We start from the raw sequence: 27,828 nt of genomic DNA on the forward strand, positions 1-27,828 counted from the left end.
CAAGGATTTGCTACCCTTGGACTATGGGGAGACATCTCAGGAGGTAACTCAGCAGGATGTCAAATATTGCTGTGTTCACCATGCAATTAATCAGCATTTTGGTGCAAGGCAGGGATGAAGAGAGCTCCAGGAACATCTGCAGGAACAGTTCCCTCAAGTTGGGACCTCCAGCTCAGAGGAGCTCAGAGCCAGGGTTCTGCTGCACATTCCCTGGAGCCACCCTGCCCAGGGGCTGCCTCACTGAACAGCAGAGCACAAATACAGCCTCAACTTTTACCAGTCTGGGGGAACTTCTAGAAAACAGCTCCAAACAAAAAAGCAGGGCCTGAACAAAGTCTCAGTCCTAAAGTCCACATGGTTTGCTCAGTTAGTAGTTATTCCTCTCGTAGTGCTTTAGGGGAAGTTGGTTGGATTTCTATTTTTTGGGTTTTTTTAAGCCAAGAAGGATGAATCAGTCTTCAAGCCTGTCACAGGGCAAAGCCCAACTATTTCAACACCATTACAAACAACCTCTTTGCTCAGTTAATTTACTTCTAGATGGGCTGGAAAAGCCTCAAACTGCAGAGAATCTCCCTGGCTTTGGTGTCAGAGTTAGCACACACACTGCAGATAAAAAAAAAAAAAAAAAAAAAGTGAAAAGGACTGAAGTTGGTAGAATACATCAGGAGTAAGCCCCTGGCTGATGTAAAAACTAGTGTAAGAATGAAGCTCTGAAGTATCAGGAGCATCTTAATTATAGATGCAAGTGTGCCAGGGATAATCCTTGCAGCAGAGTCATGTCAGAACATGGTTTGCTCTCCTGTGTGTAGGAGGAATTGGGGTGTGTTGCAATGCCAGTGGTGTGGGCAGATCTTCCAGAGCCCACAGCATGGTTTTATTTTCTCTTTCCCCTCCAAAAGTTCTGAGCAGACCTCATTTGACTCCAGAGATTGCAGGAAAGCTCAGTGCTTAGCAGCTCTGGGTCAGTTGTTTCAGAATCCTCTCTCCAAAGGCACAACAGCAAAATGGGGTGGGTGGGAGTGGGACTCCCAGGCAGGGGAACCACCAGGCAGAAAAGCAGGAACAGCCTCAGCATTTGTTTTGGTTCCAGTTTGCTTTGTATAAAAATGATGCCCAGATGATTTGGTACCATTGCTACATCACAGATATTAGCTCACAGCTGGAGAAAGTTCTTGGAAAAGTTAATCTCAGAAAGATGAAACATCTCAGTGCACATTTCTAGCAGAGTTATTTAACTGCTGGTTATTGCCCAAATTGGCACAAATCTGAACTCTGTGAAACAGAGGCAATGATACCAAACCAGCCCCTGCCTTGGTTGGGCTGTCCCAGCACACTGGCCTGGCAGAGCCCTCCCTGGGCTTCTGTCCCTCTGACACTGACCAGGAACTGATCCATAAACTCATGGAAGGTTTTTATTTTTCCTGTGGAAAGCAGTTCTGCCCCATGAAGACAACGTGCTGTTCTCTTACAGAGATGTAGGACCTTGCTGTTTAAGAAGCTTTTCTTCCTTCCAAATATTTTACCTTGGGAGGACAGATGGAGCCACGGTCTGGTTCAGAAGCTGAACTGCCAATTCCTTATTGGCCATTTAGGCAATCAGAGCTAAGTTGAGTGCTTTAGATGTGAACAGGGAAGGCTAATGAGGGCAGAGGTATTAATTTGTGGCTAAACCACTTGCGTTCTTCTCGAGATTTGCCACTGATACCCCAGTTTCCAGCAATGCAGAACTGGGTCACAGGATGTCTGCTGCCTCAGGGAATGCAGTGCTGCAGCCCAGGGGTTTATTTGCAAATTCTCCAAGGGCAGAATCAGGTTTAGAAAGAGGAGGAGTGGATGATTTTTCAGCTTTGACCTTGGGACACTTCATTTCAGAATTGCTGCCAGAGGTGCCCCATCTAACCTTCCTAGAAAAAGCTATCAGCATCAGGGAACAAAGATCAGAGCTGCTTTTTCAGAGGATGCAGGGCTTTCCCCCCCCCACACACACTTCCAGGAGGAATCAAGGTCCACAGCCAGTGGCCAGGAATAGGTCAGTAACTTCTTGGGGCAGTGAGCACACAAGCCTTCCAAGCTACAAGAATTGGGGAATATTTTAGGAAAGAACAGAGGGAGTTTTAATTAAAACAGCTTCCTGTCTGTTTTAATACACCAATTGCACCATACCAATTTTGCCATGAGGACAGACCTCTCAGACAGGAGCTGTAACTTGCTTTAGTCTTTAACACACACTTTCATCTGGAAGTTTCAGTAGGACCAGCTTTAGTAATTGAAGTCCTCCACAGCTGTAAAGCTTCAGGTAGTCACAACCACATTTAAGAACCCTCTTTGTCTGAAGAAACACCCAGATAGCTTGCCAAGTGCTCCCTCCAGCCAGCTGGCAAAGCTGGGCATGGCCACAGCCTCCCCCTGCAGAGCTCTCTGCAGCAAGCCACAGGTTACCTTGTCACTCAGGCCACCCCCTTCCTTACCACTGTCATCATACCCACACTCAGTGATCATGTGAAATAGCTACAGGCAGCTCTGTCAACAGGAAGGGGATGCTCAGCTGATCCCTCTTCAGGCATCCACTGCTTCTCCCAACACCAACACCAGTCCCTGGGGATGTCCAAGGACGACACCATGGGTGGCAGAGAGGGAGAGACACCTCCTGGGGTACCCCCTCACACAACTTTGATCAGCAAAAAAAGAGCTTTCAGACCCAAAGCTGCTCAAGCACAAATAAGAGGCCCATAGCGTTCCCAGGAAGTCATCTCAGGAAGAAGGCTCTAGGAAAGGATCTGAAGCCTTTCAGCTCTTCCTCACACAGCAGGTGCTGCTTGACACCATAAAATGCCACCTATGGCCTCAAAAAAGCCAACACCCCCCCTCACCCAGAGAGACCCAGCCCACAGCTCAGCTCCTCCAGGGAGCTGGAAAAGCACCACGGGCAGGGAGGCTTCAGCCTCAGTGCTGCTTAGGGCCAGAAGGGCTTCAAGCATGGAGCCATATCCAAGCACAGCCTCCACCCTTGGCAGCAAAGAGCCCCCCGAGGTGAGAAGCAGCCCCGATGAGCCCCAGCACCCCTCGGCCCAGCCCCGCCTTACCTCTGCTCCGCTCCTCAGCACCTGACAGAACAGGGAGCGTGGGGGCCTCGCCCCACATAAATACCCCAGGGCCTGACGGGCAGCTGGAGGAGCCAATCAGAAGGCGGCAGCCCCTGTCCTGGCCAATGGGGTGTGCGGGAGGTGTGTGTGGGGGCGGGCTGAGGGGATGGTGGTCCTGGGGTCCCCTCAGAGGGTCCCCAGCACCCCCCTGACAGACAGGGGTCACCTCTCAACCCCCCACCATGGGGTGCTGAGGGTCTGTCCCCTCTGCTCTGATCCAGTGAGACCAGAGTACTGGGTCGGTTCTGGAGGCCCTGTCACAAGAAAGACATGGAGGTGCTGGACGGTGTCCAGAGAGGGGCCCTGAGGTGATCAGAGAGCTGGAGAACCTCTGCTGTGAAGGCACTGAGAGAGTTGGGGTGGTGCAGTCTGGAGAAGGCTCTGAGGAGACCTTTTTATGGCCTTCCAGGATCTGAAGGGGCTACAAGACAGCTGTGGAGGGACTCTTGAGGATCTCTGGTAGGACGTGGGGGGAGGAGGGGAGATTTAGATGAGGTGTTAGGAAGGAATTCTTCCCCATGAGGGTGGTGAGACCCTGGCACAGGTTGCCCAGAGAGGTGGTGGAAGCCCCATCCATCCCTGGAAGTTTTTAAGGCCAGGCTGGATGGGGCTCTGAGCAACCTGAGCTGTGGGAGGTGTCCCTGCCCATGGCAGAGGGGTTGGAACTGGGTGAGCTGAAAGGTCCCTTCCTGAGGATTCTGTGGTTCTGTGATCCTGGTGTGCAGTGGGCTCAGCCCCACAGACTGCAGGCACCACCTCTGCACAGCGCTTCAGCTTCATCTCTGAGCCACCACGTTGGCCCTGGTGCCAAGAAAGGTCTGCCCAGAGATGGAGCAAAGCCTGGAGCAAAGACCTGCTCCCCAAGGTGTGTCTGCTGCTACAGGTGAGGACTCAAGCCTGAGCCTTGCCCATCATTCACCATGGGGATGTGAAACACATCATCAGCCTGAGCTGGTTGGCTGGAGGGTGCCAGGGCAGGAGTTCAGCTCCTGTTCCCCAGGCTGGAGGAGCTGTTCCCCAGCTGTTTGTGGGGTCAACCAGCACCAGCAGGCAGCTTGTGCTTGGCTTTTCCCAAAGAAAATGCCTTCTCCTTGGCTGCTTCATGGCATCGCAGACATGGAGCCTCGGAGGAGCAGGATGTGGGATCTGTGATGTGAAAACATCACTCAGCCCTGACGCTTTCTTGGCAAATCTCTCCTCCCCTGCAGCAAGGGTGCTGTAACTACTCCAAGGAGTAGGACATGCTCTCCCACTCTCAGCTTCTGCCTGGCTACAGCAGATATGTGGTGGTGAAACATTTTGCTTCTCAAGTTTGCTGCGAGTTTTAGAACAGGGCTTGGCTTTTATTTTTGTAGTCACAGAGGGCCCAGCAATGCAGGACTCAGCCTGGCTGGGGGAGGGTTGGGGTCTTTAAAAGCAGTAACAAACAATGAAAGTTTTAGTTAATGCTCTGCTCTTCTGTTTGTGCTTTTTCATCTTCAGATCTCAAAAACGGGTTTGAAACCATCAATTAAGCTTCCTGTTGTCTGCTTTCAAGATCAGTGGGGGAGGAAACTGAGGCACAGGTAAGAATTATCTGAAGTCTTCTAAAGCTATTAAACTGATTGAGTCATCTTGTTTTTGGTCGGAGAATGCAAGAGACCTTGGGTCTCCCACACAGAGCCATGAAGGCAGTGGGAGCAGGGGCTTGTCACTGGTTTGTGAGGATGTGCTGTTAAGCTGACAAAAATGTTGACAATTATCACTTCTCAGCTTTGAGGTTAGAAAGGAATCCCCCTCCTTCCTTGAGTCAGACTTATCATGGAGTTGTCAGGTGCTCTGGAGCAGGAGGCAGGACTGGTAGCAATGCCAGGTCAGGTCAGCCCTGAGCTTTGTCCTCCAGAATTTTCTCTCCCACAGCTTCTCTGGGTGTTGTATCCCGTATCCCATTATGCTCCTAATGAGTAAGGCAGTTCCTCATGGCCACTCTGAATTTCCCCAGCTACAAATTGTGGGTTCTGCCTCTTGTTTTATGATCTACACTGCTGAGAAGAGTTTTTATGCATTTGCCTATGTGACATAAACTTCATCTTTTAGAGGAAGAACCTTTCCTCTAACAAACTCCCTGGCAGTGCATGCTCCCTGCTTTTGTTCTTGGAGTTTGGAAGAGTTGGATGCTTTGTGCTCTAACTGAAGCTGACCAGCAGGTGTCACAGGGTGGATTTTATAGGTTGTCATGTACTTAGGGGAAAGAATGGGTGTTCTTGTCTGTCCTTTGAAGATCTGATGAAATTGATTGGTTGAGTTTGGTTTTTGGTTTGGGTTTTTTTGTTGTTTTTTGGTTTTGTTTTGGCCTGGGACCAGGAATCAAGGAATGACTGCTGTGTTTTCCTGAATCTTGGCCTGTGTATGGACAGTTGCTGTGTCCTCAGGTAGAGTCAATGATTCAAATTGTCACTTCATGGGTGTGATGTGCCTGAGGAGGCCACCTGCAATGGGGATGGGGAAGGTTGTATTTCATCACCTGAGTGGGTGTATTTCATCACCTAAGCACCATCTGCACAATGCACCTTCCTGGGGCTTGTGATGTGGCACAGATGAATGCAAGAAGTGGCAAATGCTTCACTTGAGATAACATCAGTATTTATAATTCATGAGACTGTGTTTGATATATAAAGTGGAGCTTTAGATATGAGGCCAAAGCACCAGTGCACGGAGCTCCTGCTCAGTGGTGGAGCCTGCAGTCACAGCACTGAAAATTTCAGAGCAAAGGTTGGCACCATCATTTCTGTGATTCTTGTGAAGGTGTAAACACCAAGTACTTAAGGCAGAGATAAAATCATGTCTGAGAAGTTTGGAAGGGTGTGGGAGGAAGCAGAGAAATGTGTTTGGGGAAGAAAAAGGGAGCTGGTGTTGGTGGAGTGAAGGAGCCCTGTGGCACTGGGCAGTGCTTCCCACAGCATCCATCACCTCAGTAACTGCAGCATCAAGACATGGAGCAGAATCCTTGGGGTGATCCCCAGGTGTGATCCTCACCTCCTGTGCCTGTCAGGAGCCCCTCTCCTCTGCAGCTCTGCTGCCAGCTTATAGCTTTCACCTGGTGAAAGGACCAGAGGGAATGGATGGAAGCTGTGCCAGGGGAGGTTTAGGTTGGATGTTAGGGAATATTTTTCCACTGAGAGGGTTGTCAGGTATTGGAATGGCCCAGGACAGTGGTGGAGTCACCATCCCTGGAGGCATTTAAAAGGCATTTGGAGCTGGTCCTCAAGGACAGGGTTTAGTATTGACTGTGGTGTTGGTGAAAGGTTGGACTGGATGAGCTTGGAGGTCTCTTCCAACCTCAACATTCTGTGATTTCAGATGTGCCCTGGGGTCTGTGTGGGGACAGGGTCTCTCCAGCTCTGTGCTCCTCAGCTGTCCCCATCCCATTTGGATTTCTGCTGAGCACAAAGCGTGCCAGCACACGGAGGATCTGGAAGATCAGGACTCCACTGATAGGTGCAATGCCTTTCCCTGCTCTGTGGTGTGTCACATCATCTCTGTGGGGACCTGAGGTCACACGTGACACTGCAGCCATTCATCTCTAAGTGTTCATCTGCTGCAATGATAAGGAGTTTGTTGATCTTCGTGGCATTTGCTCCATTGGCTGCCACCATGCCATGGTCACCTTCCCCACAGCAGACACAGGCACGAGGAGAGATGATTCAAGGGCAAGGCATGTGCTGCTTTGATTTCTCTTCCCCCATTAAGTCAAGCCAAGCCCTTGGGCTTCTAACAAACTGCTTGAGAAGCTCTCCACTGCTGAGCTCAGGTGTTCTGCTCCGAGGAGCTGCAGCACAGTGTTGTCTGCAGCCCAGTGAGGGGACAAAGTCAGGCTGTGGTCTTTGCCAATTCTTGCATGACCACAGCAGAGTGGTGGAGGGAGGGCTGTGGCAGAAGAGTCCTTGCTGGATCCTGTCCTGTGTTACCCATCTCTCATCACTCTTTGCATGACTGTCTCTGAAGGCAATGGCCTTCAAAGTGCTGTGGCCTTCTGAAAACAATTCTCCAGTGAGGTACCAAACCCCTCAGCCCAGCTGCCTCCCAACCAGCCCAGCCCAAGCTCGCCAACTCTTCCAAGTGTTCTTCCAAGTCGAGGGCACACCACAGCTCTCTGCTGCCCTTACCCTGCACTGGCAGACTCAGGACTTGCCTGGCTGCTGCTCCTTGGCTGCACAGCTCGCCTGGAGGGCTTCCCAGCTCCTGCTTCTCAGGTTCCTGCCCAGAGCCCCTCACTGCAGGGAACAGCCTGATGGGTTCTTGGCTGCTCTCCCAATCTTCCAGTTCACCTTTCTGCTGCTTTTCAAACTGCAGGATGGTTTTCTACTCACCCTTCTGCTCCTCCCTCTGCTGCTGCCCTCTTGCCTCTTCCCACCTCATCTGGCCTGCTGAGTGTGTCCTCTCCATCTCAGGCCACCACTGAGCCCCCTGCTCTTGCTTGCCCCCTGATCAGAAACACAAAATCCCTGTACATTGCTCCCCAGTCGTGGAGTTTGGTTAGCTTGACCCCAGCTATTTTGGAAACTGTAGGAGCATTAGGGAGGGCAGCACTTGTCCTGGACTCCAGAATCAATCTCTTTCATTTTGGTCTTCTGAGAAGATCTCACAGAGGACTACTGAGTGCAAAACAAAAACCACCTTTGAAATATATTTGGTTAACCTGCTGTCAGTATCTGTCATCTACCATGCAGACAGTGGCTTCACCAAAGGCAAATATGTTTTTCCCTAGGGAAATCTGAAGAATCAGAGTCTCTGCTGAAGCAGAAGAGAGCCTCCTGTCCAGCTTCTGTCACCAAGGATTCTGGCATGGAGGGAGAGGAAAACAAAATCTGTTTGAGTTCCTGTTGCTGACTGCAGCAGGAGTCTATCATCCCTGTGATGATTTCAGAGCCAGTCCTTTGGGCAGGGCAGATGTGACCTTTTTACCTGGTGAGTGCAGAGAGGAACCAGGAGGTTAGAAGAAGACAGCCTTCTGCAAGCCAAGCTTGCTGTTACCATGAGCCTCTTAAACATTTAGGGTGCTTGTAATTCTGTGATGCTTCTTGTGCTTTCATGGGACCATTCTCCCTGATATTTTTACCAGAAAGTGCTGTAAAGGCATAGTCAGGGCTGGACTACGAGTCATAGGAACTGTAACAGGGTGACTGTGCTGCCTGCATGAGGATAAATTTGCCCCCCTTGGAACTGCTAAGACTCCATATCAATTCTTCCTCATCCCAGAGTCATTTTACTGATGTTTATCAGCTGGTGGTTTTTACATCCAGGCCTAAACTTCCACTTCTCCCAAAACATTGTGCCAAAACTTGACTTTGAGCAGTATTTCTGTGGCCTGGGACACTGTTAGAATTCTGTCTTGCTAACTGCATTGTTTGCAAATGGATGACACAATGCTTTAAGTTTTCATAAACTGAACTGAATATCCCTGCTGGCAGGAGAGGCAAGATATTGTTTCCTCCCAGCATGGGGCATTTACCAGATGGCAGAACAGTGTTTTCAGTCAGAATTGTAACTGTAAAGAAAAGAAATGCCTCAAACTGTCTGAAAGGGAGGAAACTAAAACTCATCATCAGCTTCTTAGATAACTGCAATGTAACCAAGTCATGGTCTTTTTTTCTGTGGAAACTCAAGCTTCTGGGGCTTTATCTCACCAACACCAAGTTCTCTGTAAGTTACTGTGGCAATGTTCTTGTTTTAATAGAAAAGAGGACTTTAAAAGGAGAGCATAACTAATTTAACCTCTAAGGAAACCAATGTTCCACCACTAGAATCATCTAGAACTGAGCCTTATTTAAGCAATTTGAACAGTGTGCAGGAGACAGCACCGATTTGGGTTGTTTGTTTGTTTGGTTTTTTTCTGTATGTGGATTCACTGAATAAATACAAATTTCTCTAGAAACTGAACTGCTTGTTTTCTGACTCTGATAGTTCTGGGGATGCTGCAAGTCATGCAGCAGCTGTCTGAAGCCTTTTCCTTGCAGACTCCATGTCTTAAGACTGTTCCCTGTGCTGTGATGGGAATTGTTGAGGGTAAAAGGAGGGATGTGTATTACATGCTTGGATACATGTGGAGATAGTTCTTAAATGAACATGAAACAGGGCATTTGGTAGGGTCAGATCTGAAACATTTAGCACCTGAGTGTCAAAACGTTGACATAAATGATTAACTGTTCAAATGCACGATCCTGGTACCTCAGCTTATAGGGGAAGAAAGGTCAGGGCTGTGTCTTCAAGTGGCTTTTTTCACCTTCTCATGGCACACGTCTAGAGATGGGAGTGATGCTGAAAAAAACCTCTGGGAGTAGTGAAAATCTGTTGTTAAATTGTCCTGCAGCTGGAAGCCATGAGGGTTGGGGATTCTCCTCTGCTCTGGGAATGGGACTCGTGTGGGTGACAGAGCAGGGTGACAGAGTCAGATCTGCTGTGCAGCAACACTGATTGGGATGTGAGATCCAGAACGGAGATGCTTCCACACACAGCTTGTCCCTCTGCTGATGGAAATGGTTTTTTACAGTGCTCAGCCTTCCCTCCTGCCCCCTGCCAGGTCTGCAATGTCTCAGGACCCTCTCAAGCTGTAGAAAGGGCTTGGTGGGTCAAGGTTAGGACTCGTGCATTAACGGGGGAAAAAAAGTGACTTTCTGGCAAGGCAAAAGCTTTGGATCTGGGAGGAAATGGAGCCTGAGAGCTGCAGGTCACAGGTCAGGGCCAAGGCTTTTGTGCACACACCTCACCTTGGGTCCCAACCTCATGGGGGGCAGTGGCTTCCAACCCACCAGCCTGGGCTGAACCGTGGGGTCCCCAACAGCTGAGGGGGGAAATAAAGGAGGAGGAAGAAAAGGGGGGGAAGGAGGAAGAAAAGGGGGGGAAGGAGGAAGGAGCACGCGCTGTGGGGAGGCTCCCGCGTCCTGCCTGCCGCTCTCTACAGCTGCTGCAGCTCGGGGGGGTTGGGTGGGTGCTACGTCCCTCTGGTTTTGTGTTTTTCATGGCAGAAGTTGTCCGGGCTGGTGCAGGGAGGGGGCGATGCGGGAAATAAAGCTTTGCAGTTCTCTTTCCCCCGCGCCCTTGTGTTCTCTTTGTCCGCAGGGGCAGGGACTCGGCGCGGCCTGAGCACCAACCCGACGCCATTCCCGCTTCCCCATCCCGGGGGCTCTCCCCACCCCATCCCCCAACCACCAATTTTCATGCTTTTATTATTCTTTCAGAGCGGATTCTTCCGAAAAATCACTTGGGAATTCCCCGCGTAGGCTTCACTCCATCCCACGGCCATCTTAAGCCAACGTTGTTGTTTTTAATCCCCTCGTTGAGTTTGTAGTTCGGGGGGAAGAACACCCACCCAGCCCAGTCCTGGGGGGCTCACACAGCCACGCAGGGGCCTTGCCGTGGCACCCAGGCCACGTTCCACGTTCTCATGAACTGGGTGTGGAGTGGGAGCTAAGGGCCTGGGGAGTTAGAGGCCTCTAATGGATTCCTGGGTTCATTCGCATTATTCGCTTTATTCGCATTATTCGCTTTATTCACATTATTCGGGTCACAACAGGGCCTGGAGCCCCGCGGGGGGATGTGACCCCCGGGGGCACGGGGAGGGCGGCTCTCAGGAGGGGGGATCATTCGGGTCCTCTCTGCCCTGCTGCCTGCCGTGACCCGGTTTTCTGAACAATAACCGGTACCGTGGCCGCAGTCTTGGAGTGCGGGGGCTTTCCGGGCCCTGGGGCCCCGGGGCTTTTTTTGCTCTCCCGGTCAGCGGGGCGCGGGGGCTCCGGGCCGGGCGACTCTCCCGGTGCCGGTCCCGGGGAGCGCCGGTCCCGGCGGGTCTTTCTGTTCCACCCCCCCCCACTCCCCAATTCAAGCCCCGTTCCCGGGAGGCGGTGGCGGCCCCGCCCCGCCCGCTCGTTCCCGCCAGCGGCGGCCAATGGGCGCGCGCCCGCCGCGCACGGGGCTTTTCCGCGCCAAACTCCAAAGCCCGGGAGAGCGCGGACCGGGCTGCAGCACCGCCGCACCGGTGAGTCCCGGGGCCGGGGCCGGATGGCGGGGGGATGTGTGAGTGTGTGCGGGGGGTGAGCGGGGGGTGTGTGGGTTTCCCTCCCCCCCCCGTGTCGGTGCAGGGAGCGGCTCCGCGGTGCCCCGGCCGGTGACAGCTGGCGCGGGGTGCGGGTCCGCTGGTCCCCCCGCCTCCCGGTTCGGGACGTGTCCCCCCCCGGGAGGTGATCGGTCCGGTGCCGGTTGGTGGGACGGGCCCCTCTTTGGCTGCAGGACCGACCCCCCTTTTCCCCCACGCCGCCGACACGGGATGGCGGGGGTGAGTGAGCCGGAGGGGCGGCGGTGCCCGGTACCGCTCCGCTTGGCTTTCGGGGCTGATCCGGGCGGGGGGCGCTGACACCCCCGAGGGTTTCGCGGGGTCGGGAGGAAGTTATCTCCCGCCACACCCCATCGGGGGCTACGGAGCCGCCGGTGCCCCGGGCCATGGGCGGGGTCTGCCCCGTGTGCGCGCATCCCCCGGGAGCTCCGCCGGTACCCCCGGGGGGGTGGGGTCCGCCGGGTGTGTCCGGCGCCTTTAAGACCTCCCGCTCCTCGCGTCCCGCTCTCATTTGCATAATCACGCGAGATTTGGGCCGGGCGATGAATGGGGGCGGGTGGGAACCGCGTTTCAATTGTGGCGCGGGATACGGTTGGCGCGCGCCGCCCGCCAGGGGCACGAGCGCAGCCCCGGCCGTTAAAGGCTCAAGCGTGGGGAGGGGGCGGGGTTTAACCCGCGCTGACCAATCAGCGGCGACACCGGCTGGGACCTCAGCCAATAGCGTTGAAGGGAGGTGGTAGCGGGAGAGGGGGGGGGGCAGGCGGAGGTTGAGCGGTCTCATTGATCCGGTTCAGCCCAGCGGGCCGGTACCGTCTTCGTTTTGGTTTTAACACTTTTTTTTTTGTTGTTCTTGTTGTTGCCTCCCCCCGCTTTCTCCTCCTCCGTTTCCGTTCCGCTCTGGACACAGAACCGGCACCATGTGGATCCAAGTGCGCACCATGGACGGGAAGGAAACCCACCGGGTGGATTCGCTTTCTAAACTCACCAAGGTGGAAGGGTTACGGCTACGGATACACCAGGTTTTCGGTGTCGAACCGCACCGGCAACGTTTGTTTTACCGAGGCAAACAGGTACCGGAATAGAAAGGGGAAGTTTGACAGCCCAAACCCCTCTGCAATGGGGGTGCGGGCGGCTGCGGGACCCCCACGCCCTCCCCCACCTCCCCACCCCTGTTCCCTGCCAGCTGAGGGGAGTTATATTAATTTATTTTTTTCTTAATTGCCTGCAAGTGGGATCTTTTGCTGCCATCTAGTGACTCCCGGGTTCCTTGCCCCACTTCTCGGGCTGTGGGGTCTGTGAGGAGAGGAGCCAGCAGGATGCTGGGCTGGGTTTTATTCTCCAAAGTTAATTTTCCCGATTATTTTTTTATCCAGCCTGTTTTCTGGCTTGACACCACTCCTGCAAAGTCTCTGAAGATAGAGGTATTGCCAAGGGTTTTGTGGCCTTAAAGCTTTGACCCTTGCAAGTGCTACCCCACTAATGGGGATAAAAACCCCGTTCTCCATTTTTCTTTGGAAATTGGAATAGCAGCGGGGGATTTGGGAGTTCTGCTCTTAAATCAACATCCCCTTAGCTACAGAGCTACCTTTAAATCCTGAGGGCCTCAGTAGTATCCTGCACGCTCAACAGGCTCTTCACTACCACAGCTGTACAACTGTTTTCCTCCACGTGAATTAGTAACAGAGGAAACTTCATGTTAAAGAAAATTGAAGCTGTTTTGAGGTACTTTGTCTCTCTCCTGGGTAGTGCTGCACTGCTAAAGAAACTTCTGAGCTGAGGGTTGGTCCTTCAAGGAAATTATTTAAGAAACAGGAGATTGCTCAGCAGCTGGAACACTGGGATGGGTGGAGTTGAGTTGGACAATTTCTAGACATTTTTTTCCCCCCTTTCCCTCCATTTTCCCTCTTTCCCCTCCATGGATGAGGTTGGACTCAATGATCTTTGTTTTTTTCCACCCTGATCAGTTCTGTGTTTCCATGATTTTGGGATGACTCAAGTCAGCCCTGTGTTATCCTTCACAGGTGTCTGTGGGATGTGGAAATACACCTGGACTGCTTTAACCTAACAAGCTTGGGTACCTGTAGTAGTTAAAGAGGCTCCTGAGAGTGTGAAGCATCTCTGCAGGGCTTGTGTTGCCTGCTTCCTGTAAACTTTTATTTTATTGTAGACTTAAACTGTAGCAGGTGCTGTGCTCACCCGTTTGTGGCTGCAGATACAGTGATAAGGGGGGACTGGGCACACAGCAGCTGTCACCTGTCCTTGCAGGAAACATTTCCAGTAAAACTGGGAACATTTTTCAGTGCACTTGCCTTACAAAGAGAGTTCCTGTTTGTGTGGTTCCAGTTGTCCTTGGTTCAGGGGTGGTTTTAGGCAGCAAGATTTATCCAGTGTGAGCTAAACCCATCTCAGTCACTGTTCCCTCCTTTGTGCTTTGTGAATCTTTGTGCAAGTTCTGAGTTACAATTTCCAAATGATGGGTGGAAAAACCCCAGCCCTCTTTTGTTGGAGGTAAATCTCCAGAGCCTGGCACCTCTTCCAGACACTTTTAAACCCCCACGGGTTCATATTCTGCTTTTCAAGCTGCTTTTGCATTTCTGTTTGCACCTGTTGCTCACGCTCTGTGCTGGTGACTGCTCCTGGTACCACTCTGGTTGTGATGCTGCCTCACTGGTCAGAAGAAATGACCAATTTCTGGTTTGTTCTGTATCTTGGTGACTTTTCATCTCTAAACCAGAAAAAGTCCAGATCACTTCCTGTACACTCAGATTTCCAGGGATTGTTCCACAGCCTTTTAATGCCATAAATCAGAATTAAATTATCATAGTGATTCCTGTGAAGTGTAAATTTTTGTGGTTTTGCTCTGTTTCCCCCTGATAGAGAACAAAGCTCTGGGGATTGCTTTTTCTGGTGGTTCAGGCTGGAGGGGGATGATCATTTCCTGTGTAATTTCTTAGTCAGACCTTAAATATGTGGTGAAGATTGTTTAAACTTCTGACTGCCCTGTGGTCTCCAGAACTACATTTTAACTCTCAAAAGCTCATGGAGGGTGACTGAGACCTCTCTGGGGCCTCTGTACTTGCTTGTGTAGGATCCTGATTTGACTTCCTCCAAAGCCTGGCATGCAAAATGAACTCTTAAAATGAGAGAGGGTGTGAAATTAGGACATACCTGGCTGGACTAAAAAGTGCTGGGGGGAGTTTCAAGTTGAATAAAAAAAAAAAAAAAATCTTTTTTACTTTAAGTGGAAAAATTGTGTGCTTGGGCAGAGAAAAGTAGGTGATGTTTGGCTTCTGAATGCCACATTTAACAGTGGTGATGTAACAACAACCTGTAGCAAAGTAAAGATCAGGCTGTGTCAATGTTCCTGTCATGGGATTTGTGTGAATTAAAGAACTTTTGAGTCTGTAGTGTGGAATTAGCTTTAAGTTCTGATGGGAATGTCAAGGAGCTGCAGTTCTTGAAGTCTTTCTTAAGGGTATGCACTGCAAACCTTCTCAGTTCTGCTACACTGAGGTTTCATCTGGGTAGCAAGTCTACCACTATGTGGAAGTCTTGTTCTTGTAGCTTGGCTGTTGAAAAAAGAACATTTTAAATAGTAAGAATAAGAATCTATAAGTAACTGTGATGCTAAAGACCTGCCAAGGGCCTTGTTAATGGTTTTCAAGCACTGTGGTGAGGCTTGGTGCACAGAGCCAGTTCCAGCCTGATGGGTGGCTTGGAACTGGAAAATCTCCACTGGAGGAAATAACCAAATGGTTCTGGTGCTCTCTCTGCAGATGGAAGATGGTCACTCCCTTTTTGATTACAGTGTTGGGCTGAATGATATTGTTCAGCTCTTGGTCAGACAAAGCCCAGCAGAGCTTCCTGCTGTCAGCAAGGAGAAGGATCCTGAACTCTCTGACACAGACTCAGGTTGTGGCTCAGGCCACAGTGAATCTGACAAAAGCTCTCACAATGGAGAAGGTGCCATGGAACTGGAGGGACAGCCCAGCACAGCACCACAGGCTGCATGGACTGACCCAGGATTTGGCCTCTATAAGGTGAGGAGTGAAAAAACCCCTCAGGTTACTTCAGGCTGCATCTTGAGAGGGGAATTGTTGCTCTGTAGTTGAGAATTTCATGCCCAAACTTATGTAGGTGTTTGGTGTTTCCTTAAACTCTAAAAACAACAACAACAAAGATACAGACCAACCAACACACAAATCAGTTAAATGCCTCACATTGTAGGTCAAAATATCTTATTTTTCAGTCTATCCTTTAAACTAAAGCTACAACGTATTGATTAAAAAAACCAAAAAACAAACATTCAGACTGCCTGGTTTTATTTAAAAATTTTTACCAGTATTTTTGCCTGGAGTCACTGCTTTTGTCAAAGCTGAAACTTTCTTGAATGAATAAAAGAATCTCAACCAGATTTGTGTTACTTTTCTGTTCCAGTGGATGTTATTATAGATCTGGTGATGTCTTTGTTACATTATGAACAAGACAGTTTAGAAGTCTGCTATAGACCAACTGGCAATGGTTTGTACTTGGTAAGGAAGATACTTGTACACGTGGTGGTGTAGAGTGGATTTTTAACCCTAGAGGTTCAACCTGAGAAGACTGTAGGGGATCAGGAACCCTGAAAGGGTATCAGGAAGACAAAGAAAATCTGAATTTTTAAGATAACCTGTCAGAGAGCTTGATATTGAAGTTCTTGAGGTGATAAAATCTTCCAGTAGGCTTGGAAATGAATTCTTAATTTGAAAACCCATTTGGGTGAGTTGTATGCTTTGCTTCCAAAGATCAATATTTTTTTTTTTTTTTTTTTTTTTTAGATCAATGATTTGATTGATGCTCGAGATACAAATATGGGAGCATGGTTTGAAGCCCAGGTTGTAAATGTGACCAGAAGAAAACCTGCAAAAGAATCATCTGACAGTTGCACAGATCCTGATAAGCCAACAGCTGTTCCTGAAGAAGATGTAATTTATCATGTGAAATATGAAGAGTGAGTTTTGTTACCTTCTTGGCTAATAAAGTCTTCTGGATCATGATGCTGACAGGAGGTTTTATTGTATTGATCCACAAGGCAAAACTGAACTGGGCTGACTCAGTAATAAGATTCTTGAGCCCTGTTAACTGGAAGTTTTTCTTACGGTTGGAATTCCAGGGGGCTGGAACCATGGTTTTAGAAATATGAAATGCTCTTAAGCCAAGTTTTAAATGGGATATGAGAGAAGTAAAGTTAATTCTGACTGTGACTGGGAGAGGGAGATTTCATTCCTGCTGTATTGCACAGCTCCAGCTCTTCAGTTGCCTTGTTGGATAAAACCCTAACAACTTGTGATGCTGACCCTGGTTTTCTTCTCTGTCCCACCACGCCTCCTTCCTGCTTCCAGTTATCCAGAGAATGGAGTTGTGCAGTTGAGTTCAAATGACGTACGGGCTCGTGCACAGACTATTTTGAAGTGGCACCAGCTGGAGGTAGGACAGGTGGTGATGGTCAACTATAATCCTGATGAGCCAAAAGAGAGAGGGTTTTGGTACGATGCGGAGATCCTGCAGAAAAGGGAAACGAAAATGATCAAGGAGCTAAATGCAAAGATCTTACTTGGGTAAGGAAATTCATAACGTGGAATCCATTGAATTCCCCAGCTCTGCTGAGGCTTTTCTGAGGTCTGAGTGCATCAAAAAGGGAGAGGTGAGAAGGTGGGCTGCCCTTTGTGTGCTTGACTTTGTCACACTGCACTTCTGCTTAACTTCCCCTGGAGGAATTAGAAACTGCAAGGAATCAAAGGGCACATTGATCTGTGGCTTCATGGAGTTTATGGGGGGAAGCCCCATCTTTGCTAAGAGAAAGAGAATTGTTGATTCTGTTAATTATCCTGTGCCCTGCACCAGCACAGGAGTTGGACTTGATGATCCTGATATGGGTTCCTCCCAACTGAGCAGATTCTATGATTCTACAAAAACCTCAGTGTAATGTTTTGAGCTGGTAACACTGATTCAACCCTCACCTTACAAAGGTGATGAAAAATTACTCCAGTGCTCTCCTCAAGAATAAAAGACATATAAGGGACTCTCAGCTCCAGGGGAGGAAAAAAAAAAAGTATATGTTTGTTATAAAGGTTTCAAATAAATTTTCACAGGGCAGACAGAATATTTCCCCTTTTTCCTCTTGCCACAATGATTTTGACTTTTTAACTATAGGAAGAGTCAGAAAGAGGAAGAACAGTCACTAATGATCAATTGAATTCTCCAAGTGGCTGGATTCTCCTGGAGAAAAGAGGGGGTACACTTGGATTGCATGGAAATGCTTTGATTGGTGGTGATGCTGTCATGGCACTGTCCCAGATGAGGTGATCCAGGACTTGCACCAGCCCAGCCTGCACTGCTGATGCACATGTTCATGCTGCATGAGACTTTCAAAGTCTGATCTTTTTTACTTCTCCAAACTTCTCCTTATAGGGATGCTGGTGATTCTTTGAATGACTGCAAAATTATATTAGTGGATGAAATTTATAAAATTGAAGAGCCAGGCAGTGCTTCTCCACTTCTTTCCAGTCCATTATTAAAACGTGAGTCTCTTCCCCAGTTCTTGCAAGTCTTATCTTGTGATACTCTGCTGCTTTCTTGGTGTGAACAAAGTACTGAGAGTTCTGAGACACTCTGACTCCTTTGACCATTTCTAGTGGATCTTGGCACCTCCTGGAGTCTGAAGTAGACTGTGGTTTCTTTTTCACTCTCAGGACAAAGTGGACCTGTGTGTAAAGCTTGTAAGGACAACCCCAAGAAGACCTGCAGAATTTGTGCTTGCCATATCTGTGGAGGTAAACAAGATCCAGATAAACAGCTAATGTGTGATGAGTGTGATATGGCTTTCCACATCTACTGCCTCAACCCTCCCCTTAGTAGTATACCAGATGAGGACTGGTAAGTTCTAAGTGTGTGTGTGTGTGGTATCATAATTACCATCTAATTAGGAGCAGAAAGGGAGGTCTAGGACTCTGTGCTGCCCTTAGGTGGCAATGTTGTGACCATACAAGGTGAAGAGATGGGTTTTGGTAGGACTTGAGAGCTTTCCTTCAGTGTCAGTTTAGTGAGAATATGTTTTAAGTCTGTAGTTTTCAGGCTTTTTTTTTCATATTTTTGGGATCTGAGTTCAGAGGGTGCCTATTCAGAGAGAAGTGGAGCTACCTAGAAACCAAAAGCAAACCTGATGCCAGGATGCTTAATTTGTGTGATGTTATTTCTGGGTCACTCAGTCTGCAGGCCCCATCACTGTATTAGGCAGGTGATTATACAGTTTTATATATGAAATACATATAGTGAGATATATATATATATATATATATATATATATATATATATATATATATATAGGTAGTGATACACTGTTTTATTCCTTGTGGTCTCTTTCAGCATTTTATGCAATTAATTTCCTGGTACATCTGCAATGACTTAGAAGGTTGTGCAGGAATATTAGTGAGAACAGGTCTAATTCTGGAGAGTTGTTTCAGTGTCCTGTCTAGTTTCATGTGGGGAAATTGGAACATAACTCTGCATGTTTTGATAAAATGATCTTTTAATTTAAAGCTTTACTGCTAGTTAATTTTCATTGGTTGGTGACTGTAGGTATTGCCCCGAGTGTCGAAATGATGCAAGTGAGGTGGTTTTAGCAGGAGAGAAATTAAAAGAAAGTAAAAAGAAACAAAAGATGGCATCTGCCAATTCATCCTCACGGAGAGATTGGGGCAAGGTCAGTTCCAAAGCTTTGTTTTTGAAGAACAGTGTGTGTTAGGTCCTTGTCACTCTTGGCTGATGGGTCTTGCTCTTGGAAACAGGGCATGGCATGTGTTGGGCGCACCAAGGAATGCACCATTGTCCCCTCAAACCACTATGGACCAATTCCTGGGATTCCTGTTGGCACTATGTGGAAATTCAGAGTTCAGGTAGGAAGCTGAATCCTGGTCTGAGTTAGTGTAGGGGAAAAATGGGAATGGTCCAACTCTTAGGAAAACCTGAAACAGTTAATCTTGGAGTGTGTGTCACTGGATATGGAAGTGCAGAAAGGAAAGAATTCTGGCTTTGTCCACATCAAGTGTTCCATAACTAATGCTGCATTGTCCAGGCCTTTCAAGTGCTCTTTTTTTTTTTTTTTGTTTTTCTCCTTTCGTGCTTTTTTTGTAAACTTAGAACCCCCAAACTAAACATACCTTTCCAGCAGTTTGTCCTGGAGATGTGCAGTATCTCCCACTTGTTCTGCTGGGAGAGGTCTCTCAAATATCTGGTATATTAAACAGAAGTTTTCATCCTGCTAGAAAGTTGGAGGAGAAACAGCACTGACTTATCTAGATCTTGTTTTCAAGTATTAGAGGAAGGTTGCTCTTGCAAGTCTTTCAACACCAATCCCCTTATACAAGCATTTCTTTTTAATATTTATATTATTCTGAAATTCCTGGGGCTTTTTAATAAGCAATGTTGGTGAGAAAGATCCAAATTTCTAAATGTGCATCATAAAAAAATATTCATATGTTCAATATTAAGCAGCTTTTTGGAAGCACTTTTGTTTTTCTTCTCTCTCCTTGGAGCTTTTTGAAGGACAGTGGTGAAAACACAGTTTCACCCTAGTGCATGCCAACCAAATGGGCAATTAGTTAATTTAATTCCAAGACCAATTGGTACTCATACGTTTTACAGCCAGCAGCTGCCTGGCAAACTTTTTTTTTTTTTTTTTCTCCCAGGTGAGTGAATCTGGAGTTCACAGGCCCCACGTGGCAGGCATCCATGGCAGGAGTAATGATGGTGCTTATTCCTTGGTTCTGGCAGGAGGCTATGAAGATGACATAGTAAGTGAAGCTTATTTATTTATTCTTGAGAACCAATTTACCTTGCTGCCAAAGACTTGGTCTTTGTTACTTTTTTTGTACACTGTATCAGACATTTCCCCCTCCTGACAATATTTGTGCTCTTCAGAAGAAAATTAGGCAAAGGAAAACTACAGTCCAGTAATATGTGCCAGCCTGAGAAACAGGATCATCTAAATTAAGATTAAACATCTGTATTGTCAGCTTGTGACCCAGGAGTCCCTGGCTGCTGTTCCAGGATCTCCATGACACCCACAGACTGAACAATCTTGCTGTGTGTGCTGTCAGATCTTCCCAGCTCAGAAGGGTGTTCAGAACAAGACCAGGGCAGAAGTTCTGGTTGTACAGTTTGGTTCTGCCAGCCAAGCCCAACCCTGACCAAGCTCCACTACTCCTTCTCCTTGCCTGCATCCCCTCTAGAACTCGTGTAAAGGGCCATGGATCCCAGGAGCTGTTCCAAGTCTTAATTCTGACCACAGGGTCGTGTGGCAGGACTTTACCCTTCCCTGGAACATCCCCTGCACTTCCAGGCAGGTCCTGTGGGAGGGGTGTGCTGCTCTCCTGGCACTCTGCAGTCACCCTGGCTCCTCTCGGCAGTGTAAGAGAGGAACATAAACTGAGCAGAGGAGCAATCTTTCCTTTTTGTGAGAATACCTTACTACAGCTACTTGATTAAAAGCCTCTTCTGCTTTTATTGCATTATTTTTGTGAATGTGTTGAAACCATCCATTTCAGGATCATGGAAATTCCTTCACATATACAGGGAGCGGAGGGCGGGATCTGTCTGGAAACAAACGCACAGCAGAGCAGTCTTGTGATCAAAAACTCACCAACATGAACAGGTTGGCAACCTTCAGACCCCATTCCTGACCTTAACAGCTGGCATTTTGTCAACTGGAAAAATGCTTTGTCCTGTTTGTACTCTAAGGAACTGACTGAGCATCAGAACTTCAGTTTCCAGCTGTGGTGTAGGCTGCAGCTCAGCTGCACAGTGGAAGTGCTGCATGTTGTGCACTTGGTATCAGTCTCGTGTTTAATACTGACTGAAGCTTGAAGAACAGAGTAATAAATTAGCATAGAAGTTTTCTTGCTCCTTTCTGAAGACCCTTGCAGCTTCTGGTCACCTTGGGAGACCAGATCACAATTCTGAACTGATAATATTGTGGAGAAGGGTGGACTTGAGTGGAGGAGTTGGCCCATGCAATTAAGTGAAGGTAAAGTAATGAATAGTCAGGGTATTTAAAATGTGGGCTGCATTTAGGAGGCTTAATTATGATCTTCCAGAGATTTTTAGTCTTATACAAGATACCTGAAAATCTTAAATAGTAAGACCAATAAACAAAAGCTACATCCTTGTTTCCTCAGATTCAGGAGGGGCTCATTCTGTGTCTGCAAAGAGGCAGGAGATTCCAGTTTTTTGATTGCCATTGCTGTGATTCTGAATAGTTCTGCCTGGTAAATACAGGATGTTAATTGGATTTTGTCTTCCAGAGCTCTGGCTCTGAACTGCAGTGCCCCCATCAATGACAAACATGGAGCTGAAGCCAAGGACTGGAGAGCTGGGAAGCCAGTCCGAGTGGTGAGGAACGTGAAAGGGGGCAAACACAGCAAATATGCCCCTGTGGAGGGGAACAGATATGATGGAATATACAAGGTAAGAAGGATCTGAATTCACCTACTGAATTAAGGAAAAATAATTTGGTTCTGGATGAGGGTTGTTTTTAGTGTATCTAAACTTGCATTTGACTTTTACAGGTTGTGAAATACTGGCCTGAGACAGGGAAATCAGGATTTTTAGTGTGGCGTTACCTACTTAGGAGGGATGATGAAGAACCTGCTCCTTGGACCAAAGAGGGGAAGGACAGGATGAAGAAGCTTGGCCTAACAATGCAGGTACTCCTTTGGAACATCATCATGGTGCCCCCAGACAACAAACTTGATGGATAGCAGGAATTTTTCCATGGCATATTCTTACTGAGGATGATCCTTGTGTAAGAATCACGACAGCCCCCCTGAGGCTGATGCTTTCAGTCTTGTGGGTCACTTGTTTTCTTTTAATATCAGGAAGCTAAGGAGACAAAACTCACTTCCTGAATAGGATTGCTATAATCTGAGTAAGTGCTTTGCAAGAGCAGGGATCTGCTGTGTGAAATGGGGAACCTCTGGAGCAGTCAGTCCTCCAGAGGTCATTCTGCCAACCTGACACAAGCTCTGAGTCCATGCACTGACCTGTTTGCATTGGGTGCTTTTTGTTTTGTCTTGTCCTGTAGTATCCTGAAGGGTATTTGGAAGCTGTTGCAAACAAAGATAAGGAAAAAGAAAATAATGGAGATGATGAATTTGATACCCCGGGGAAAGGAAAGAGGAAAAGGAAATCAGCAGGTTTGTGGAGTAGGCAACTGGATATAGAAAGCCTTGTAGGTTTTTGTGTGTTTTACCTAGTTAATATTTTCTGGTTGCTTTTTTTGTTTGTTTGTTTAAAAACATGTTGTTTTCTTTTAGGTGGGGAGGAAAAACTCATTACCTCTCCTTCAGGGACTCCAAAGAAAACTAAAGTTGAGCCATATAAGCTGACAGCTCAGCAAAAATCTCTTATAAAAAGTGATGAAGCCAATGAAAAACTGTGGAATGAAGTACTAGAAGCTCTCAAAGATGGACCGGTATGCCATGCTTTTCTTTCCAGAAATAAAGTGTCAGTTAATTAGTTACTATCCCTACACACAGACCTTTTGGCTGCACAAAGAAACAGCCTAGAGCTGTTCAGATCTGTTCTAGAGCTCAGGTCTAGAGCATTTCTTTCAGCGTAGACATCCAGAGCAAAAATCTGAAGTCATGTATTTGAGGTCACTAAGAAGGACAAGAACTTGTTCATGTGATTATTTTTTTCCTGGTTGAACTTCAGAAAATTTCTCTGTCCTCTGCAATCCCTTGCATTTAGCATGGGGTGGGTTGGTTTTGGGGTGGTTTTTTTGGTTGTCCCTTTCAGAGGACAGTACCAACAACAATGATTCAAATGTTCTCTTTACAGAAATTCCTAAATAAAGTGGAAGAGGCCTTCTTGTGTATTTGCTGTCAGGAGGTTGTGTTCCGGCCAGTCACAACCCTGTGCCAGCACAACGTGTGCAAGGTTGGTGCAAATCTTTGGTTGAGCTGACGTGGATTGTGGTGAGAAAGGTGTGAGAGTATTTGGAGGTTTGGGGGTTTTTTGCCATTATTTAGTCCTTTAACATGAGGCAGATTTGTATATTAAAAACTTTTTTGTTTGATGGAAGGTTTTTGGTGTAGAAAAATCTGTGCTTTCAAGAAAGCTCCCCTGTTGTCTTGCTGCTCTCTGATTATTTTGAAGATGTTATTAATGAAAAAATTATTTTAATTAAAACTATTTTTAGGGATTATTTAAAATAATCTCATCTGATTATTTCTAATATTGCAAGAGCCTCTCTGTAGGCTCAGTGTGACACTGAGGGATAGAGTTTGGTTTTGGGGAAGGATGTGAAATGGTTTTGCAGAAGCTCCAAGAGCCTTTAAGAGCTGCTAGGGAATTCTTGCTCTTCAAAAATGTAACTGAACGAAATCTCTCTACTTTATCCCAAAACACAGTCTCTGTGACTGATGTGCTCTGCTGCTGCACGTGGAAGGAAGTTTCCTCTCCAGCTGCCAGCCTGGTGTTGCTCTCAGCTTTTCCAAATACCTGAGAGAAACAGGACATCAGAGGAATCTCCTCTCCATTGAGAGCTTTGTAAAATAAACTAAAGGACATATTTCTTTTTCTTCACCAATTTCTTTTTTGCCCTTGAGCAGGATTGTTTGGACAGATCCTTCAAAGCTGAGGTGTACAGCTGCCCAGCCTGTCGTTATGATCTTGGCAAGAATTACAGCATGGAAGTGAATGAAACCCTGCAGAGCCTCCTGACCCAGCTCTTCCCTGGATATGGCAATGGACGGTGATTCTGTAAAGCACTTGGAATTTTCTTTTGTTCAGACATTTTTCAATGAGCTTAATTTAAAAAAAAACAAAACAAAACAACACAACAAAAAGCAAATAACAAAGTAGTACGTGTTCTCCCAGCCCCCTAAAAAAAGTTTAAAGTCTTCCTTGTTTTTAAAAAAAACGATAAACTTCCAGGAATATCCATTTGTATGTGGGTTTTGTTTTTGTGCTAAATATTGATCTTTGCATATCTATTTTTTTTTCTCCTCCCCTCTCAAAACTGCCACTCATCAGTACAGATTTTTTTTTTTAATGGATTTAGAAAGTGCTTCCAGTCAGGCTGCTAAAAATGATTCTGAAAGTTCTCAGAGTACCCCCTGTACCTCCCCTTTTGTTTTCTTTATATATAAATTCAAAAAAATGGCTCAGTTGCTAGAACAATCTTCAGTTTGGGGATTTAGCCATAAAGGTAGACTTGTGCATCACCTTGGCAGCATTTTCATGCCCAGTTTGTACAAGATGGTTCTTGGCTTATGCCCTTTGATTACCACAACTGGGTATTTGCTATTATGGTTTTTTAAAGAACTGGGTTTTTTATACATTTGACAAACCTACCAAAAGCCATTTCCTACTAATTTTATATATCAAAAACAAAACAAAACTAAAATAAAGCTGCTTGCTTATAGCCAAGTGATTGGAGCAATATGAAGTACTACCTCAGTTGGACTTATTAGGGAACTATTTGTTCAGCCAGGTGCTGTCTTCTCTCCAGAAATGCCATTGTGGAATATCCTAAAGCCATTCTTTAAGTGCCTTTTGTCCTTTTTCTGAAAGACTGGGCTCTGAACCACCAGATCTGTATATATATTTTTCATAAGCACTGAACTGTTTAAACTTGCCAACTGGATTTTTTTAGTCTTTGGGTAAAATCTGACACTGTAGTGGGGCTGTGATTACCATGGATGTGCTGTCAGGTTGCTCCTAATGCTCCCTGTGTTATGGTAACATGACTTCTTGGGTCTGGTTTTTTTTTTTTTTTTTTTTCTTTGTTTTGCTGCATTTCCCCCTGGAAATGGAAAATAATCAATTCTGATTGTTGGGGTTTTTTAATTTTTTTTTTTTTTTAATGAGACATTTTGTTTATCCTATTGACCCTGAGGAGGTGTACTCTTGTGGGTGGGTTGTCTTCTAACATTACCAAAGTTTGCAGTTTAATACCTCAACAAGACAGGGATGTTTTTAATCACACTTCACTGCAGACAGACTGGAACAAATGTGCCTATTTTTGGTTTTCTTAATTCTTAACCTTCTTAAAATTATAATGTTAATATGCTAGAGGAAAAAAAAAAAACACCACAAAAAGTTTTATAGGGTTTTTTGCTGAATCTGTCAAATTTTTGTACAATGTGCAAATTGAAGTTCTCAAAATAAATATCTTTTCAGATGAGTTGACTCTTTTCCTTTAATTCTAATTATCTGAAGCAGGTTTCTAGATCTAATTGCTTGTGCAAGAATTTGTATTTATGTCCCTTTATGTGAGCCTTTTATTTTCTAAGGTCATTATGACTTTTCACTCCAAAGAAAATAGGAAAATATTAATTTGATATTCCTGCATTCAAAAACCATTCATTTCCAGGTGCTAGTGAAAGGCCTATAATATGTTGAACTAAAAAAGACTCCCAAAATCTCATTCTCTTTGGGGCATAACTTATGTTAAATTTCCACAGTACTAAAATCCAAATACCCACTGGCAATTGGAATTACCTGCACATTTAGTGAATAAGACCCAAATTTGTGCATGACCAAAAATGACATGTCATGCATCACCCTGGAGGTGTTTCTAGCAAACAGTGAGCACCTTCATTAACTTATCAAACCCCTGAATTAAACCACTGTGGTTTTCATAAACAAATGCATAAGATGAAGCAAACATACAAGAATTTAAGATGCTGAAAACAAAAGCTCTGAGGTTAAGCAGCAATTGCACAATCTGACCTCTATTTTAAAGTTAGCATTAACCTGAAGCACTTTTAATTTCAGGTACTTAGATTTAATTGGAAATGTCCTTCCACCTTTTATTATCTATTGTGATGAGAAGAATTTGGGGCAAGTGGGTGAAATTGAGGAGTTGTCTATGTTGCAATGACTTCTTGGTGGGTTGTTTTAGTCAGGATTTGGAAAGCAAACTTTGTTTTCCTACCTAGGCTGCTGTTTAGTATTCTGAGTGTTAGTGGTTATTTTGGATGAATTAGGATTTTTTTGTGCTATACTTCATATTTTGGGGATTGCAGATCTCAGCATAAAGCTCTGCTAGGAAAACCACTCTGCTCTAAAGTGAGCTGGTGTGGCTTTGGGTAGGAAGGGACTGTGTGTGCTAACAATGGAGATTATTGCTAGGATGATGCTTCATTTCCCATACATGTTTCTGTCCATGTGTGGTGTGAAATTCTGGAGTAAATATCCACTTTAGGATTTGGTAAAAGAAGTATTTTGCAGACAAGGAATTGGGAAGCAAGAATAAGTGTAAAAACGAAATAAAATAAACAACCAAAAAACCAATCCACAACCTGAGAATCTGCTGTTTTGGGAATTCCCATCTCTTCCTAGCAAGCCTACCAAATCGATGGTCTGCACAGTTTAATTGAGCACAAATTTTAAAAATACCCCTGATAGTTCTTCATCCTGGCAGGTTTCCACAGTCCTGTGATCCCAGCCAGTCTGAGAAGCATTTATCTGTTGTGTGGGGATGGTGACTGCTGGAGCCTGGGGTACAGGTACTCACCACCACAGGAGAAGGGGAAATGGCAGCTGTGGGTCGGGTCCTCTGGCAGGAGAATTCCACCCACCATCTGTTCCCAGGCAGGGGCCATGACAGCAGTTACTGCTGCATTTTCTGTGGGGCAACAGGAATGGAGGCAAATCCATTGCTTTGACAGGATGAATGGTGGGGAGAAGCAGGTTCAGTGCACTGCCAGCAGCTCTTCACAGCTTTTTTAAAGCTTCAGGTTGTGGAATACCTGAGTACAAGGAGCCCAGAAGGTTGTGAGACTTTGACCACATCTCCTGCTTTCATCTTTTAGTTATTTCCCTCGTGGGGGGGCTGTGGTCCCTCTGGGGCTGCTTCTCCCTTCGGATGTGAGGTGAGGGGGCTGCGTGGCACCGGTCCCCCAGCTCTGCCTGGGGTGATCCGTGTCAGAACCCCCCAAGTCTACCAAACTTGGGGTTGCGGGGTTTGATGGTGATGTGTCCACCCCTGTAATGGCCGTATGCCATCTTTACCACCTTCCTGCTCCCCCTCCTTCCACCCTTTCCTCAGGGGCAGTGACAGCCGCCGCCCTGAGGCCTAAGCTGCTGCTCGGGCCCCTCCGAGTCGCCCTCAGGATTAACCCCCTCAGCTTGCAAAGCCCATGAGGCGCAGCCCTGACGGAGTTGAGAGATCAGGAGAAGATTACGGACGTGACCCCCTGGGTCCGGCCGGACCCCCAGCCCCAGCCCGGGGTGTGTGAGGGAGGGCGGTCCCTTCCCGCCCCATTGGCGCAGGGCGGCCGCAGCCCCCCCCCCCTGCGCGCTGCTGTGCGGCTCCTCACGTACTCACCGCCCCGCGCCCCCGCCGGAGCGCAGCGCCGGGTGGGGGGCATGACGGGCGTTGCGAGCCGCCTATCAGAGCCCTCCTCGATGGCCGCTCGGCCAATAGGAGCTGAGGGCGGGCCGCCGACTCCAAACGACCGTCTCCTATTGGCTGGAAGAGACTGAGCGAAGTGAGCTCCAGCGGCCGCCCCGCCCGTTGGTGGGCGGGTGGTTACCCGTGACAATCCA

At 47.1% G+C, this 27,828-nt stretch overlaps 1 protein-coding gene and 1 long non-coding RNA gene across 7 annotated transcripts; one reads left to right on the plus strand and one right to left on the minus strand.

Annotated features, from left to right (window-relative positions):
- Positions 1-4,558: 4,558 nt before the first annotated feature.
- Positions 4,559-25,459, plus strand: UHRF1 (ubiquitin like with PHD and ring finger domains 1). 4 transcript variants are annotated; one of them, XM_071728069.1, is made up of 17 exons: positions 4,559-4,708; positions 12,140-12,302; positions 15,009-15,272; positions 16,050-16,222; positions 16,614-16,829; positions 17,683-17,792; positions 17,964-18,147; positions 18,850-18,973; positions 19,059-19,166; positions 19,959-20,063; positions 20,817-20,923; positions 21,573-21,735; positions 21,837-21,974; positions 22,352-22,463; positions 22,584-22,741; positions 23,110-23,208; positions 23,883-25,459. In XM_071728069.1, the coding sequence occupies exons 2-17, from the start codon at positions 12,150-12,152 to the stop codon at positions 24,027-24,029; spliced, it is 2,361 nt and encodes a 786-aa protein (XP_071584170.1). In that variant the 5' UTR covers positions 4,559-4,708; positions 12,140-12,149; the 3' UTR covers positions 24,030-25,459. The 4 variants fall into 4 exon arrangements, 3 of the variants coding, with proteins under 3 accessions (XP_071584170.1, XP_071584171.1, XP_071584169.1); XR_011722822.1 differs by lacking the exon at positions 4,559-4,708 and adding an exon at positions 11,051-11,157 and having other exon boundaries at positions 22,352-22,498; XM_071728068.1 differs by lacking the exon at positions 4,559-4,708 and adding an exon at positions 11,052-11,157.
- On the minus strand, positions 16,666-27,771 carry LOC139788279 (uncharacterized). 3 transcript variants are annotated; one of them, XR_011722824.1, is made up of 5 exons: positions 27,608-27,771; positions 26,795-27,029; positions 23,665-23,772; positions 22,311-22,373; positions 16,666-16,773 (listed from the first exon to the last, which is right to left on the minus strand). It is a non-coding gene; the product is annotated as an uncharacterized lncRNA (long non-coding RNA). The 3 variants fall into 3 exon arrangements; XR_011722823.1 differs by lacking the exon at positions 23,665-23,772 and having other exon boundaries at positions 27,608-27,671; XR_011722825.1 differs by lacking the exons at positions 16,666-16,773; positions 23,665-23,772 and adding an exon at positions 19,729-20,047 and having other exon boundaries at positions 27,608-27,672.
- Between the last annotated feature and the right edge of the window lie 57 nt (positions 27,772-27,828).

This window comes from Heliangelus exortis, chromosome 28 (genome assembly GCF_036169615.1).
Source record: "Heliangelus exortis chromosome 28, bHelExo1.hap1, whole genome shotgun sequence".
NCBI classification, from domain to species: domain Eukaryota; kingdom Metazoa; phylum Chordata; class Aves; order Apodiformes; family Trochilidae; genus Heliangelus; species Heliangelus exortis.

What these genes read in the sequence shown, in the direction of transcription:
- UHRF1 (XM_071728069.1), top strand. Translation starts at nt 12,150, where the DNA reads ATGTGGATCCAAGTGCGCACCATGGACGGGAAGGAAACCCACCGGGTG. An exon ending in CACGGAGAGATTGGGGCAAG is followed by an intron (nt 18,974 to 19,058) that starts GTCAGTTCCAAA and finishes TCTTGGAAACAG; the next exon opens with GGCATGGCATGTGTTGGGCG. An exon ending in AAACTCACCAACATGAACAG is followed by an intron (nt 20,924 to 21,572) that starts GTTGGCAACCTT and finishes TTTGTCTTCCAG; the next exon opens with AGCTCTGGCTCTGAACTGCA.